General features: G+C 34.8%; 2 protein-coding genes across 2 annotated transcripts; both read left to right on the forward strand.

The window, feature by feature from the left end:
• Window positions 1-1,122: 1,122 nt before the first annotated feature.
• LOC112747004 (uncharacterized) lies at window positions 1,123-3,453 on the forward strand. The gene is made up of 4 exons (XM_025795091.1): window positions 1,123-1,490; window positions 2,522-2,640; window positions 2,705-3,000; window positions 3,253-3,453. Exons 1-4 carry the CDS (start codon window positions 1,123-1,125, stop codon window positions 3,451-3,453), a joined length of 984 nt encoding a protein of 327 aa, XP_025650876.1.
• A 1,681-nt stretch (window positions 3,454-5,134) lies between these two features.
• Window positions 5,135-6,238, forward strand: LOC112747007 (uncharacterized). The gene is made up of 2 exons (XM_025795093.1): window positions 5,135-5,318; window positions 5,664-6,238. The coding sequence occupies exons 1-2, from the start codon at window positions 5,135-5,137 to the stop codon at window positions 6,236-6,238; spliced, it is 759 nt and encodes a 252-aa protein (XP_025650878.1).
• Window positions 6,239-16,184: the final 9,946 nt, after the last annotated feature.

Raw genomic sequence — 16,184 nt, forward strand, 5'->3', positions numbered from 1 at the left:
TCGAATGATTCAAAACTAAAAAGTGGAAAGAAATATAGTTTTGATATTTTGAAATCTGATCAGATTTTTGATGTGTTGCTTAAAGATAAACATTTAATTCTGCCTAAGGGTAGAATTTTACTTTCGGTGAAAGATTTTAAAGGGAAACCTTATTGCAAGTTTCACGAAGCAACGAGCCATTCGACTAACAGTTGTGTTCGTTTTAGGGATTTAATTCAAGCAATAATGGAAGGACGGTTAAAATTCGATGATGGCAAGAAGGAGATGAAGGTTGATGTTGATCCCTTTGATCTAGATGCCAATTTTGTTAAGCCATGCCTGGAAATAAATATGGTGGGCATGTCATATGACTTTGATGTGACTCTGGATGATTTTGAGTCACAAGTGAGATCCGTGTATCCCAGAACATGGGTCGGTTTGCTGGATTTTCTAGTTCAGCAAAAGATCAAAGAACGAGACGTATCTCTGTGTCCTAGGTGTAATGCTGTCTTTGATGCTGAAGCAGCAGCAATCTTTGAGAAAGAATGAATGAAGAGAGAATTGGCTCATAAAGAGGAGCAGGCACGCCAAAGGCAACCGATACAGCGCGTAGAAGGTCAGAGTTCGAAGACCCCTCAGCCAAGTATGACTGCACCATTAAGCGGATTCCACGCAATAGGTGTTCAGTGGATTCGGAACTGTCAGGAGTTCCAGAGACGGGACCATTTGTATCGACGCAATCCACAATGGGGACATCGGGGATCTCCTTGAAACCAATACCCTTATTATCGTGGTCATGCTAGAGGGTATCCTAGAGGCAGAGGGGGAATGATAAATTTTAATCAGAGTAAGAAACCTCAGTCAAAAGTAAGCAAAGAAGTGAGTAAGGGGGCAACGCCTACTGTATATTCTCGAATCGTCTTTCCTTCTGATGGAGAGACTTATCCAAAGGGGATTCCATTGCCTGCAAAGATAGAAAAAGGCAAGACAATAGCCCAATCCTCAGGGGTCGACAAAAACAAAGAGGTTGACGTTGATGAAGAGTATTTTGACGAAGGGGATGATGACATGATCAGAACGATTTCGATTATTCCTACAGAGTATCTGGGTGAGTAAGAAGGTGACCCAGAGGAAGATTATGACATGGAGGATGAGGAAGCTTTTTCTTTCATTCGAAGTGAGGATGAGCCAGGGTATTTTCTTTGGCCTACTGAAAGACATATGTCTCATCTCCGCCCACTTCACATAACCAATACCTTGAGCGGGATCAAAGTAAACAAGGTCTTGATTGATGGTGGGGCGGCAATTAGTCTTTTGCCTGAAAGGATGCTGATGAAAGTGGGAAAGCATCTTGATGATTTAGTCCCCATAAATATTGCTGTGACGGATTTTAGTGGAACCTCGACTCCAGCAAAAGGGTGGGTCACTTTGACTGTGAAGGTTGGTTCATCTGAGCGAAACACTGTGTTCGTGGTAGTTCCATCGAAGGCAAGTTATAACGCTTTGTTGGGGTGAGACTGGATCCATGGTGTAGGGGATGTACCTTCTACTGTGCATCAAAGCATATTTCTTTGGTCAAAGGATGGCAAACCCGAAGTCATCAGGGCAGATTCGAATCTTTATGTCGAACAACTGCACGTTGATTTCAGGGGATACAATCCTAAATTGAAACCTCTAAAGGTTGACTGATGAACGGAAATTGTGTGCCGGTAAAAAATTTCACAAATGAAATCTCGTTGAAAATATAGTTCTAAACTAACAAACAACTCCTCAATAAAAAATTTGGTTGTCACAAGTGTAAACCCCTATAAAAATAAACTGAAGTATTTAAACCTCGGGTCGTCTCTCAAGAAATTGCAGGGTCGTGTTCTTGTTACTGGTTAGGAAGTATGTTTTGGGGTTTTGAAGATAAGAAACAAGAAATGTAAATGGCAAAGGAAATAAACAAACAACTAAGAAAGCTCTTGGCAAGGAATGAGAATTGGAAGTCCTATCCTTATTATCATCATCAGTTGTGATGAGAATTGTCCATTGCTCCACTTAGTTAACCTCTAATTATGAAGGAAAGTCAAGTGGATATAATCAACTTGAGTCCACAAGTCCTAGTCAAATCACAATAAAAGACTAGCTTTAATGGCATTCAAGTTAATTAGCAACTTCTAATTATCAATCAACAAAAGAGAGTTTGATAATTCAAGAGTCACGAATTACTCAACACAAGCCAAGAGAAGAAAAACCTAACTCATAACTAAAAGAGACAATTCATCAAACACATAGAATGTAATAAAGGTACATCAAACACATCAAGGCATCTAGTGGAATCAAAGGTGAATTAAATTTAGCTAAATTAAATTTAGCTAATTAAAGGTCTAAAAAGCATGTTTTCAAACTTAATCACAAATTAGGAGACAATCATGAAACCATGCCATTTCATTGAATAAATGTGAGAAAAAGATGATAAAATCCCTTAAATTAAGCACAAGATAAACCCTAAAAATGGGGTTTATCATTGACCGGACACTGAATTCTTATAACTGTCAAGGTTGCTACCTGTCTTCGGAAGGCCTCTCAATAAAGTTGTGTTACCTAGATTTGGGGTTTGCTCCAACTGGTTGGGATTGTCCGACTTGAAGATCTCTCAGAGGTTGCCCTATGGACCAGGTTGAGGAAGTTTTCGATTACCTGATAACATTACATAATTATTTAAGTAATTTTCATTTTGTAGAAAATAAAGATGGTTCTTCTGATGAAGTTGAATCACATCGGGTTAGTACTCTTTCTAAGTATGATAATATCGATTCGACGTCTTCAGTCGAATTTAGTTATAATTTTACTGCTTCTTATAATGAAAGTAATGATGCAAGCCGGACTGCCGATTTGATAGCAGAGGCTCATTGTGTAGAAAATCGAAGTAATGATAATGAATTAAATGATTCAGTTCTTTCTATTTCTAATGATACTATTGATTTCACTTTTGATTGCATCTATGATCTAGAACCGTTAGGTTTTGAGAAATATTTGGTAAAAGATGATAATCATTATAAAGGGTTTAAATCTCAAGATCCTTTAGAGGAAGTTAATCTAGGAACTCTTGATTATGTTCGAATTACATATATATGTAAAGATCTTGTTGATTCTTTTTGAACTGAACTCTTAAATCCTTTACATGAGTTTAAGGATTATTTTGCATGAGATTATCATGAGATGCTTGGTCTCGGTCGTTCACTGGTAGAACATCGATTAGCATTAAAACTGAATGTTAGACCTATGAAGCAAACTCCAAGACGGTTTGCTCCAGAAATCAATGAAAAAATTAAAGAAGAAATAGAACGCCTGGTTAAGGCAAAGTTTATTCGAACTGCACGCTATGTTGAGTGGGTTTCGAATATTGTCCCAGTGATGAAGAAAAATGGGAAGTTAAGAGTGTGCATTGATTTTCGAGATTTGAATAATGCTACTCCAAAGGATGAATAGTTTATGCCAATTGCAGATATGTTAATTGATTCTATAGCAGGAAATAAAATCCTTAGTTTTATGGACCGTTATTCAGGATATAACCAAATCTTCATTGCAGAGGATGACCTGTCCAAAACTGCTTTCCGTTGTCCTGGGGCGTTAAGCACTTATGAGTGGATGGTTATGTCTTTTGGTTTGAAAAATGATGGTTCAACATATCAGCGAGCAATGAATGCTATTTTCCATGAGTTTATCGGAAAATTTATGGAGGTTTATATTGATGATGTCATGGTCAAATCGATTTCAGTGAGTCAACACATCGACCACTTGAGAAAAGCATTTGTTACCATGAGGAAGAAGGGATTAAAAATGAATCCTTTAAAATGTGCTTTTGGTGTATCGGCTGAAAACTTTTTAGGTTTCGTTGTTCATAAAAAAGGAATTGCAATTGATAAGAATAAAGCGGATGCCATATTGGCGTTATCTGCACCAAAATCGAAAAAAGAAGTGCAGTCTTTTTTGGGCAAAGTGAATTATCTTCGAAGGTTTATTTCGAATCTTTCTGATCGAACTCGAGTGTTTGCCCCTTTAGTAAAGCTAAAGAATGACTCACAGTGTGAATGGATAAAGGAGCATCAGTTAGCGTTCAATTCGATTAAGGCTTATTTATCTAAAGTTCTGATTATGGCGAATGTTCGTCCACATGAGCCCTTAAAATTATACACTGCAACATCTGAGAACACCATTGGGTGTATGTTAGCCCAAGATGATGAAAACGGGAATGAGCGGGTGGTTTACTACCTTAGTTGAGTTTTAACTGATATCAAAACAAGGTATTCCCCGATTGAGAAATTGTGTTTGTCTCTGTATCATGCTTGTATGAAATTAAAGTGTTATATGGTGGCTAAATCGGTAAAAGTTGTAGCGCAAACTAATCTCGTTAAATATATGTTAAGTTTTCCAATGCTACGAGGGCGTTTAGGGAAATGAATGTTAGCATTGACAGAGTTTGATTTGCAATATGCCCCAGCCAAGGCTGTAAAAGGACAGGTCATTGCAGATTTTCTTGTGGATAATTTGAAAGATCTAAATGACCAGGGAGCAAATTTAATCAATATAGAAGTCGATTATTGGAAGTTATATTTTGATGGACCGAAGCATAAACGCAGGGGTTGGAATTCTTATTATTTCGCCAGAGGGTATTCCATCAGAATTTTTGTTCGAATGAAAATACCCTTGTTCGAATAATGTGGCAGAGTACGAAGCTTTGATTTTGGGTCTCGAAATATTAATTGGTAAAGGAGCTTTGGAAGTTCAAATATTAGGGGATTCTCAATTGGTATTAAAGCAGTTATCAAAGGAGTTTAAGTGTAATAATGAGACGTTACAAAAATACTTAATAACTGCTTGAGAGTTGTTAACTGCTTTTCAAAAAGTTTCTTTGGTTCACATTCCCAGAGTTCACAATGAAATTGCTAATGAATTAGTCCAAATCGCTTCGAGATATAGGATTGGTCCAGAAACTCTCAAGAAATTGGCTGGTGCTCATCAAATATTAGTGCCTGCAAATGAAAGAGAAGTTTTGTGTGTAAATGAATGGGAAAGTACTGATTGGAGAAAGCCTATTGCTTAGTACTTAAAATATCCCAGTATTCGAGTCGATAGAAAGATAAAGTTGCAAGCAATAAATTTTGTCTTGATGGCTGATGAGTTGTATAAGAAAGGGATCGATGGGAGTTTATCAAGATACTTAAGCTTAGATGGTCAGAGTATTGCTTTGGGAGAAGTCCACAATGGGATATGTGGTCCCCATCAGGCAGGAAAGAAGATGAAATGGGTGTTATATCGCAATCATGTGTATTGGCCATCTATGATAAAAGATTGTATTGATTATGCGAAGGCATGACAAGAATGTCAGAAACATGGTTCGATACAGCAGATTTCAGCGTCTGAGTTGCATTCGATAATAAAACCATGGCCGTTTAGAGGTTGGGCTTTAGATTTGATTGGGTTGATTCATCCTCCTTCGTCAAAACAACACAAGTTTATCTTAGTAGCGATTGATTATTTCACAAAATGGGTTGAAGTAGTTCCCCTAATAGAAGTTGGTCAAGGTGAAATAATAGACTTTATTGAGGAACATATTATCCATCGATTTGGGATTCCTCAAACATTAAGTACTGATCAAGGAACTATGTTTACTGGTCAGCGAATAAAAAATTTTGCAGCCTCGAGGAGAATCAATATGGTTACTTCAACTCCTTATTATGCGCAGGCTAATGGGCAAGTAGAGGCAGCAAATAAGAGGTTAAGCCAGGTATTATGGGCTTATAGAAATTCGCCAAGAGTTTCAACGGGTACTTCACCCTATAAATTAGTTTATGGCCATGATGCGGTATTGCCATTAGAAATAAATTTAAATACTTTGAGGGTGTCAAAGCAAAGTGGTTTGCCAGTTGATGATTATTGGAATGCGATGTTTGATGAGCTAAATAAATTAGATTCAGAGCGAATATTGCCACTTGAAAATATAATTCGACAAAAAGAAAGTATTGTTCGAAGTTATAATCGTCGAATCAAGGAAAAATCTTTTGGTATAGGCAAGTTGGTTTTGAAAGTTATTTTGCCAATGGAAAAGAAATTGAAATTTTTTGGCAAATGGTCCCACGCTTGGGAAGGCCCTTTTCAAGTGATAGGGACATATTCTGGAAATGCTTATGAGATTAAGGATATTGAGTCAGAAAAAATAATTAACTCGATCAATGGAAAATACTTGAAGCAATATTACTATTGTCTAAATTAAAATTAAAATATGCATAAGTCCAGGGAAATAAAAACCATTACAGAAATAAAGTCTGAAAGAAAGAAAATCAAGGTGCCAGGAATTTTGCCAAGTCTGAACGTAGCTTTGCCCTTTTATTGTCCAAAGTGGAAAGTGCTTCAATTTGCTTGAACTTATCAAACTGGACTTGTTCAAATTGTTTCTCGTGTTTCTCTTGCTTGGTCTCAATAGAAATAATTTCTTGAATGATCTGATGTTGTTCTTGCTGGGCAGTAGTCAGAGGAATGCCTATTGCTGCCTGCCTTTTACTTACTTTGGCAAGTTTTTCATTAGTTTGGGCTAGTTCTGCTTCAAGCCTCATTTCTTCCTTGTCATAGAAAACTTGAACAGAAATGGCATGGGTGATCCTCAGGTCAAATTCTTCACGAGAAGCTTTTTTTGGTTGAAGAGCAGAAGCACAACTATTTATTTCAGTTTTGATTTTAGCTTCTTCATTTTCAATTTCTTGAAGTTGATATTGAGAGGCTATACTATTATTGGCAAGCTCTTTGATTTGTTGGACTATGGCAGAATACGGGGTAGAAGTTGGAAATTCAAAGGTAGAATTCAAGAAATCAGATAAAAGTTAATTGAGGAGGGTATCCTTGATCCATGCAGCAGGTGGGTGATCCAAGAGTTTGAGAAGCAACCGGAGTTGCTCTTGAGTGTCAACATCCAACTCGAATAAAGGACTAGATGAAGTAGGTTTAGGAAGTGTTGGAGCAGGAACAGGCACTTCGTCTTCTTGAATAACTCGATTTAAAACGGAAATCAAGTTAGCCAATGTAGCACTAGTAGGTGGTAGAAGCTCCTAAATTTCCAGATCCTAATCCAGTGAGAGTTTGAAATCCAGCTTGTTGCGGAGGGCTAGAAAACCCCTGAGTTTATAGGGCTTTGGATCGAGATGAGTCTGAATTTGTTGTTTCAGCAACTCGAGAGATAGAATTGGAGTCTGGAGCTACTTGGTTCTCAACAGAGATTGCAACCTGGTTGTTTGGTGAGCTCGACTCGAGTATCTGAGTGTCTGTTAGAGAGTGCTGCGACGGATCCATTGTCATATCAACCACTTGTGTTACATGGGAAGGTGGAAAAACATTATGAAGTGGTTGAGTAGACCCTATGACTTGAATTGAGCCATGAGATGTGGAATATCCTGAATCAAGATGTGTTGTTGAGGTGGTTGATCAGGTGCCACAGGAGGTGTAATTGAATGTGCAGCAGTAGTAGGCTGAATATAAAAGGTACACAATTATAAGTTAAAATTTATTTCAATTTAAATGAAACACATATAGAGATGGTTGTGTTACCAGATTAACTCTTGATCTTTGAATTTGAGAGTCAGGATCCGAATCAGCTGTGTCTTCTGATTGAGGAGAAGCAGCAAGAATGTTTCGAATGTTCTGTTCACTCCCATCAGAACTCTCACTTGACGGTTGCAACTATAACTGATAAGGAAATTAGGAGTTAATATATATATATATATATATATATATATATATATATATATGATTTGCAAAATGTGTTAGTTCGAAGTATATGTGATGCACCACTATTTCGTGGTACATCTTGTGCTTAATTGAGTGGATTTTATCCACTAGTCTCACACTTATTCATTGAATTTGCATGTTTCACATTTTCCTTCCTGATTTTGTACTATGATTGGAAATATGCTTCTTTGGTCTTAATTTTGCTATGTTTAGTCCTCTTTTATTACCATTCGATACTGTGATATGTGTCTTAAGTGTTTTCAGAGATTACATGGCAGGAATGACTTACAGGATGGAAAGGAAGCATGTAAAAGCGGAAGGAATACAAGAAGCCGAAGGAACTGTAAAGTTGTCAACCCTGACCTCTTTGCACTCAATCGATCATAACTTGACCTACGGAGGTCCAAATGAGGCGGTTCCAGTTGCATTGGAAAGCTAACATCTGGGGCTTCGCAAAAGTATATAATTTGTCATAGTTGACCGGGCGTTTAAGGATGCGCACGTGCAAAGTACGCGCACGCGCACATTGGCGAAAAGTCCATCGGCGCGCCTGGCGCATACGTGTGAATGAGCCGCGACCTGTACGTATCAAAAATTGCCCCCAGCAATTTCTAGGCTATTTTTGACCCAGTTCTCAGCCAAAAAAACACATATTAGAGGCTGGGAGTGGAGCAGAATAAAAAAATCATTCATTCAATCATTATTCATCAATCATCTCATAATTCATAATTTAGGTTTTAGATGTAGATTCTAGAGAGAGAGGCTCTCTCCTCTCTCTTAGGTTTTAGGATTTAGGATTTCTCTTCTACTCTTATTGATTACTCATTGTTATTACTTTAGTTTGTAAACTTTTGATGATAGATTCAAATTTCCATATTAATGCAATTGATTGTTTGGATTTTATTATCTCCTATTGCTTTTCTATGTTTTTATGTTATGCCCTCCAAGTACTTGACAAAATGCTTAGAAGGTTGTTAGAGTAGGATTATATGTTCTTGGCTTGGTTGAGTAATTGGAGACACTTGAGTTATCAAACTCCTTGTTGATTGAAATTCTTTGCCAATTAATTTGAAATCCAATAACTCTGGACTTTCCTAAGGAAGGACTAGGACTTGAGGAATCAAATTAATTTATCCACTTAACTTACCTTCATAGTTAGAGGTTAACAAAGTGGGGGCAAAATCCAATTCTCATCGCAAGTGATAAGGATAACTAAGATAGGACATCCAGTTCTCATACCTTGCCAATGAGCTTTTCTAGTTATTAGTTTATTACTTTTGCCATTTTATTATTGTTGCTTCTTATCTTAAAAACCCCAAAAATATACCTTTACATAACCAATAACAAGAGCACCTCCCTGCAATTCCTTGAGAGACGACCCGAGGTTTAAATACTTCGATTATCAATTTTATTAGGGGTTTGTTACTTGTGATAAACAAGTTTTTGTACGAAAGGATTTTATTGGTTTAGAAACTATACTTTCAACGGGATTTTATTTATGAAATTCTAGACCATGCAAAATTTTGTTCGTCAATATGGTTATGCGCAAAATAGTAAGTGAATAGTGGTTACCTTTCTGGAAGTTCTGGTAGGAGTCCTTCGACTTTTGTGTTGTAGTTGTCGAGAAGAGATCGTGATATCAGCCTTTCTTTTTTGTGATCTCTTGGGAGAACCTTCGGCAGTAGGGTCTGTTCGAATGGCAGATTGTTGGATTGCCTCTAAAGTTCGATTGTATCTGAAATAGTAGGCAGTCCACCATTCGCGACAAGACTTAGTAATATATGAACTGCGATCGTAAACAAGGAAATTAAAATGGTCCTTGTGTTCTTGATTTGTTGCGAGGAGAAAATCGAGGTCCCGTTGGGAAGGTAGAGTAACATGGCAAAATGGCTTGTTGTTTCGAGGAAAAGGGATTGGAATGGCCTGTCAAAATTCCAATTGTCTGGCTGTAAAATGAGGAGCGTATAAGGTCACCTTGAGCTTTTCCTTTTTGTGCTGGGTAACACTATAGGAATTACTTGAAAAGCTAGCATATTTGTCCAACTTCGATTAGCCAGTTCACTTTTCTCTGTATCATGTGGGAAGAGCAAGCGATCAAGCCACGCAGGACCACGGTTTCGATGCAAAAAAGGGGCGAAATCGAAATCTTCATTGTCAAAATCTTTACAGGAATGGAAGAGAGAAAAAATAGTCCAGAATCGGTCCTCATCCGATTGTGTATTTGGGAAGTTAGGTTTGTAATCAACTAATTGAAAACCTTCGATGTACTTTTTATCAGTGCTACCACTTCCAGGCTTCGTCATAAATTTTTTGAAAATGGCATTGAGCCATAGTTGGAGAAGCCAAAGAGGGTCACCTGTACTGATTATGCTGTTGTCTCGAAGACAATGAATGAAGTGACCAAACTCTTCAAAAACATGCCCTAGAAGAAGCTTGGCCAAGTTAAGAACTTTCTTTTCATGAAGTAGAGCAGCCAAGAGAAGGAAGAGCTTTAACATCTGGACGCTTCGGGAACAGAAAAGGATTACGTTCAGCCAATAGAACAAAAAGGCTACATGTTCATCATCTGTAATGTCAGTGCTTTCTTCACCCATGTTATTAGCAATAAAATCATTGTAAGAATTGGTTAAGGCAACATTGTAGCAATATTGTATTGGCGCTCAGACTGCATGTTAGGAATACAGTCTGGAGAATTTATTGGCAGTTCTGTGATAGCAGCTACGTCTAAAAGGGACATTCTGATCATTCCACAAAGAAGGTAGAAGTTGTTGGTTGTTCTGTTCCAGAAGCAAGTCACAGTCCCAATCATCCAAGGGAGCATTGCAAGTGAGAAATGGGAGAGCCTTAGCAGTTTCTGTATTCCTATAGCTCCCCAATCAGCATTCTTTGTGGGTTCAAGGCATTGGTACCAGGCTGTGAAATCGAATCCTCGAGGATTAATCTTTGGATTATTCCTGAAGGATTTTTGATTGATGAACTGGGAGATGTTGAAAGCCTGGTTAATCAATAGATCTTCCCCTTCAGTACTAGGGAAGAAAATAAGTTTTTTTGTTTGTCCTCTCTAGGGATTCAATCGGTCCGAGAAAACAATGAGTGTCTGCACCTACTATGAAGGGAATTAAAATTCTGGTATCATTAATTTGCAGTTGAGGATCGTCAATGACTTTATCATTGACTTGATTTAGAAAACGAAGGGCTGTTGGAGTTGGTGGTGCTATTACAGGGCCTTTACCCTTGTCTTGGGAAGCAGCATGCGAAGAGGAACCGGCCATTGTTGAATAGAGATAAAAGGAACAAAAGATTGAAGATTTTGTAAGGAGGTTTGATGTAAGAAGGATGCAGAGAACAATGAGTTCAGGAAAAAATTTGAACAAGGATGAGATTGGTGAATTTAAAGTGTTATTGTAGCCGTTACTATAGAAGGAATGCGAATAAAGGTAACTTCGCAAAGAAGATGAAGTGGAAGAAAGAGGAAGCGTGAGTCTCGGAAAATGTGTTGAGTGGGTCAGTATTAATGGGAAGTTAAATGATAGTTATTACTGATTTAAAAATTGAAGTTTGAATTTGGATTAAGTGTTTTATCTTCCAAATGATGTTATCGAAGGCAAACACATTAATCCAATGGGGCAATTTGTTGATCGAAAAATATTTTCGATAAAGATAAATGGTTCGAAGTAGTAAAGCGGTCGAAGACATAAGCAGTTTTTCTATTCCAAAGCCTTTCGATGAATCAAGCAAGTTGAATCGAACAAGGTACTCGAATCAGGTGATCGAAATAAGTTATTCAAATAAGTGATTCGAGTAATTATGGTAGTGGAGAAGTTAGAGGCTTCCATCACGCGATGAAATCATGGGAAACGTTTAAGCGGGAACGGTTACCAAAGAGAATGCATTTAAGGCTGTAATCTTGTAATTAATTGTAATTAATTGTCAGTTACCTAAATTGGATTATAAATACTAGGAAGTCTTAGGGAATAAGTGTTGGAACTTTAACTCAGAAAAACACTCAAGCACACTCACATCTCAGGGAATTTCTGAGTATGCGATCGAGTAACTTTTCTGTAGGGTTCATTCCATGTTTTTATTCTTTCAATTTATCTTTCAGTAAACTTTATCTTTTCAAGTAAATTTATCTTCCAAGTATTCTTCATCTTCATTGTCTAATTTACATTTCTGCACTTTAAATTTTCATGTCAAAGCCCTTTGACCCAGTCGAAGGCATTTTACTACTTTTTTTCAATTTCAACGCAAATTTTTTCATTTTCAGTATATTTTTTTTCGAAAATTTTACTTTTTATTTCTTTTCTTAATTTATAAATTTTAATTTTTTTTTTTTAATCTAATCGAAGATACTTTGAAATACTCTTAAAAAATTAGTACATACAAAGAAAAATAAGTTTTACTCTTAAATTACTAGATATTAAATTACCATTAATTTAAAAAAATAGACAAAACAATTTCAATAATAATAAAATGAAAGTGGTATTTGGGAGAAGTATTTAGTACGCAAGCATAACAATTGGAGTAAGAAGCGTATAATTGAGTTCGTTGGTTACAAAATAGAAATGTATAACTCCGATCGTTTTATATATAGGCAACAAAAGTTAGCTAATTGTTTTTTTTTTTATAAATATAATATAAATCGGAAAGTCATGTTGAGATCCTCTCCCACTTCAGTAAAGTTAGATTCTCGAGTGCACTAAACTTGGATACTCTGGGTCCCGCCATAGAAGTTCGTAAAGTTTCGTTACATTTTCAAGTATTTTGGCTAGGGCTCGCAGTATATGCGCTATCTGCGCCTATCTGCGGATGCTAAATTTGGATTAAACTATTTGAGTAGGGTTATTTCCTCGATTAATAGGATATAGTGTGAGTTTGTCTAGGGATAGAGTAAGATAGGATGAATTTAGAGTATATTTTATTCTATTCTACTTGTATCTGATCTCTAATATATTATATAATATATATGTAAAAATTATGTATATAATAAAAAAAAGTGAATGTTGAATTTATAATCTTCTTCTTATAAAAATTTAAAATAATCATTAAACTAATTAATGATTATATTATTTATAATTTTATATTAATTTTTTTTAAGATTTTATTTTTTAAATTTTAATTTAAATTTAATTTTTTATTTTCTATTTTATTAACGTGTATATGAAAGTTTGGAATGGTTAAATTTTATATTTACTTAAAAAATTTTACTTTTTTTGGGGTAGGTCGAGTAAAGTAGGGTGTAGAATTTTACACTGCGAGTAAAGTTAGGGTTGAGGGATTCTCAACCCGCAGATAGAGTAGGATAGAGTTTTAAGAAAATTTTTAATTCGCGGATAGGATTAGAATAAAATTCAAACCTTACCTTTTCTTACCTATTGCCACCCTAATTTTGTCCATCTAAAAAGTTTAACTTATTTAATAAAAAATTAATATTCTAAAAATGATATTAAGAACAAATATAAGGAGGTGTACTAAAAAAATATTAAATTTTCATACAGTTTTTGTATGTCTATTTAAAAATATAAAATTTTTTATTTTTTAAATCTGATAATTTTATGCTAAATGAGTTTTTTTTAATTATTTTTCTCAACGAGTTGTTAAACAAAAGATTGAAAAAAAATTCTAGAAATCTATTTCTTTTTTATTTACTCTTTCAATAATTTTCTAAATGTTCTAACAAAATATTAGATCAAATATATAAATTATTTTCTACTTATAAAAAAATATGTATTTTATCAAATTAAAATAATTTTATTGAAAATTAAAATTTTAATATTAAACCAATAATTTGGTTTTATATTTTCTTACATTTTCAGGTGGGAGAAGAGGTGCTTTTCATTTGAGAAAGAAGCCAAAGCGAAAGGATACAGTCCTATATATTTGATCATCCTTTTTAGTTACTGTTGATGGGTACAATAATATCATGAACCAACTAGCAAACATACACCGAGAAATTAAAGGATATATATGTACCTTTGAAAATGCTTTTACTTTAATTTTGAGCATGGTCACTACTACATGAGGTACAGCTTCAGGTGAGAAGCCAAATGTAGTAATCTATACTAAGAAAAGGTGGTCTCAAGAAGCATGCAATCCAGTTGGTTGGATAAATTCCCATCGCATTTTGAAAGACTCCATTTTATAGAGGACAAGAGCTTCCTAATTGCTTTTCTAACATTGGCAATGTACGTAAAGTGCAAAATAAATAAATCAAAATAACTGCTTCCACCAACTTAAAAGTCCATGACTGCATGCCCCGTTTAAATAATATAAGATGAGATAATGGAATAAATTAAAAAATTAGTGCAACACAAACCCCCACAATGCCTAATTAAAAATGTTATCATCGTAACTCCTAGCTTGTATACTTTAACACATATATATGCGCCAACTTTGTTTCTAATACTAATTGTTCAACTAAAATATAACACGTGTCATCTCCTCATTAAAATTGGAACAAAATCTTCTTCAATTAACTTGGATGTTGGAAGAATTTTGCGGCTGAGATCAAATTCATATAACAAAATCATTCCTGTCTCACTCATCCTACGTAAGTACGTCGTGCATATATGAAATGTATTATATGGCTACTTTTTCAACACAAAACTTGATTGATTTTTTATATATATTTCTAATTTTGATAAAAAATAACATAGTTTTATTCTTTATATAAGTTAAATTTTAATTATTAAAAAAAATATTTTGAGCGTCTTTATATAAATGACTCCTTTAATTAATATTTGAAAGAGTAAAAAAAAAGCAGTTTCTTTTTCCTAATATATATATATATATATATTTGAATGAGTTTAAAGCTGCAACCGAGCGGTTTGCTTGAGCAATAATGCAATATATGGTTGGAATTTGAAGTCAACCTAAATTAGGTTAACTATCTATTTCAGGAATGTCGTATTGAAATTCACTATATCATGCATGATAATCATTTCAGAAATGAGCTTGAACCTTGAACCTTGATATTTATAAACAATAGAACAAAAGCTAAAACAAACAAAAAAGCCAACACCCGAGCCAAAAGCGATAACCTTATATATTACTAAGGAAGCTTTTTGGTGATTAAAAGTGGCATAAATTTGACTTATAAATAAAATATTAATACATAACAAAAAAAACTAAATCTAATATTAAAATAATTCTCTTTTTTAGAATTTTTTATGATTATTTTTATCAAAATCATTTTTTATAATTATTTTCAAAAAATGACACTAAAATAATTTTTTAATTATATTTATAATTATTATTTTATTTTTAAAAAATAATTTTTTATAATTATTTTTATGATTATTTTTATTAAAATGATTTTTTTATAATTTTTAATTCTTTTATTATTATTATTTTTAATAATTTATAAAAATAACACTAAAATTATTTTTTATTTATTTTTATTTTTACTTTTTATTTTTATTTTTAAAAAATAATTTTTTATTATTATTGTTTGGAACGACGCATTTTTTACACCCGAAAGTAGTGCAAATTTGCAAGTGCATTATCAACTTTTTCCTTCATTTCTCTCTCTATAAAACGGCCCTTGCTTATGATCAAACACCATATCACTTTCTCTCATGGCCCAAACCAAGATCGTGGTTTTAGCTCTGATCTTGCTTGCATTGATTGTTATTCACGACTACTCCATTGACAGAATAAGTAGCATGGATTCAGCTGATGAGGCCAACATGTGGTGCCTCCCGCCACCACTTGATCAACAACAAATGCCACGGTGGCAGTTGTCGGTAAAACTGCCATGTCGCCACCTTCACGCAACGGTGTTGGTGGATTTCAGTCCGCACAGCATGCTGTTAGGCATAACGTTCCACATTCCATTCACAAACAAGGCTTGCGCTTCTCTTCACTGGGTTATTTATACTTTTTAATATCGGTTTCCACCTTCAACTAACTCATATTTGGATTTCGTTCAAATATGTTTTTAATCAAAGTAAAAGAAAAAAAAAAGTTGAGAGATTAAACGTCTATTTACAAAAACTAATATATTTGTTATGATTCACAAGTCAAAAAGGTTTGGGATTGAGAGATGAAATTGGTTGTTGTCTTGTTGCGATAATCAAATAAAGGATCAGATCATCATCCTCACTACCACCATTTCTGACCGCCAGTTTCCCAGCCTCACAGCCTCGGTCTCAATTCTCATTAGTTATTACCAAACGCTACCTTATAGCTCTTGGGTGGGCTAAATCTAATAATAGTGAGGAAACTAGTTCATGACTTACTAGTAGTTACAGCAAAATATGCAAAAATCCAATCGACCCAATGGAATTTATTCCAACATCGATTGGACGAAACACTGAAGCAATTGACTGTAAGAAGAAGAAGGAACACTGTACTATTTCTATCTCTTTCGGTGTGTGTGGTTCTATCTCTTTCGGTGTGTGTGTGGTTGGGGGAATTATAAATAATTCTTAAAAATTTTA

The sequence above is a fragment of the Arachis hypogaea genome, chromosome 15 (assembly GCF_003086295.3).
Source record: "Arachis hypogaea cultivar Tifrunner chromosome 15, arahy.Tifrunner.gnm2.J5K5, whole genome shotgun sequence".
Classification (NCBI taxonomy): domain Eukaryota; kingdom Viridiplantae; phylum Streptophyta; class Magnoliopsida; order Fabales; family Fabaceae; genus Arachis; species Arachis hypogaea.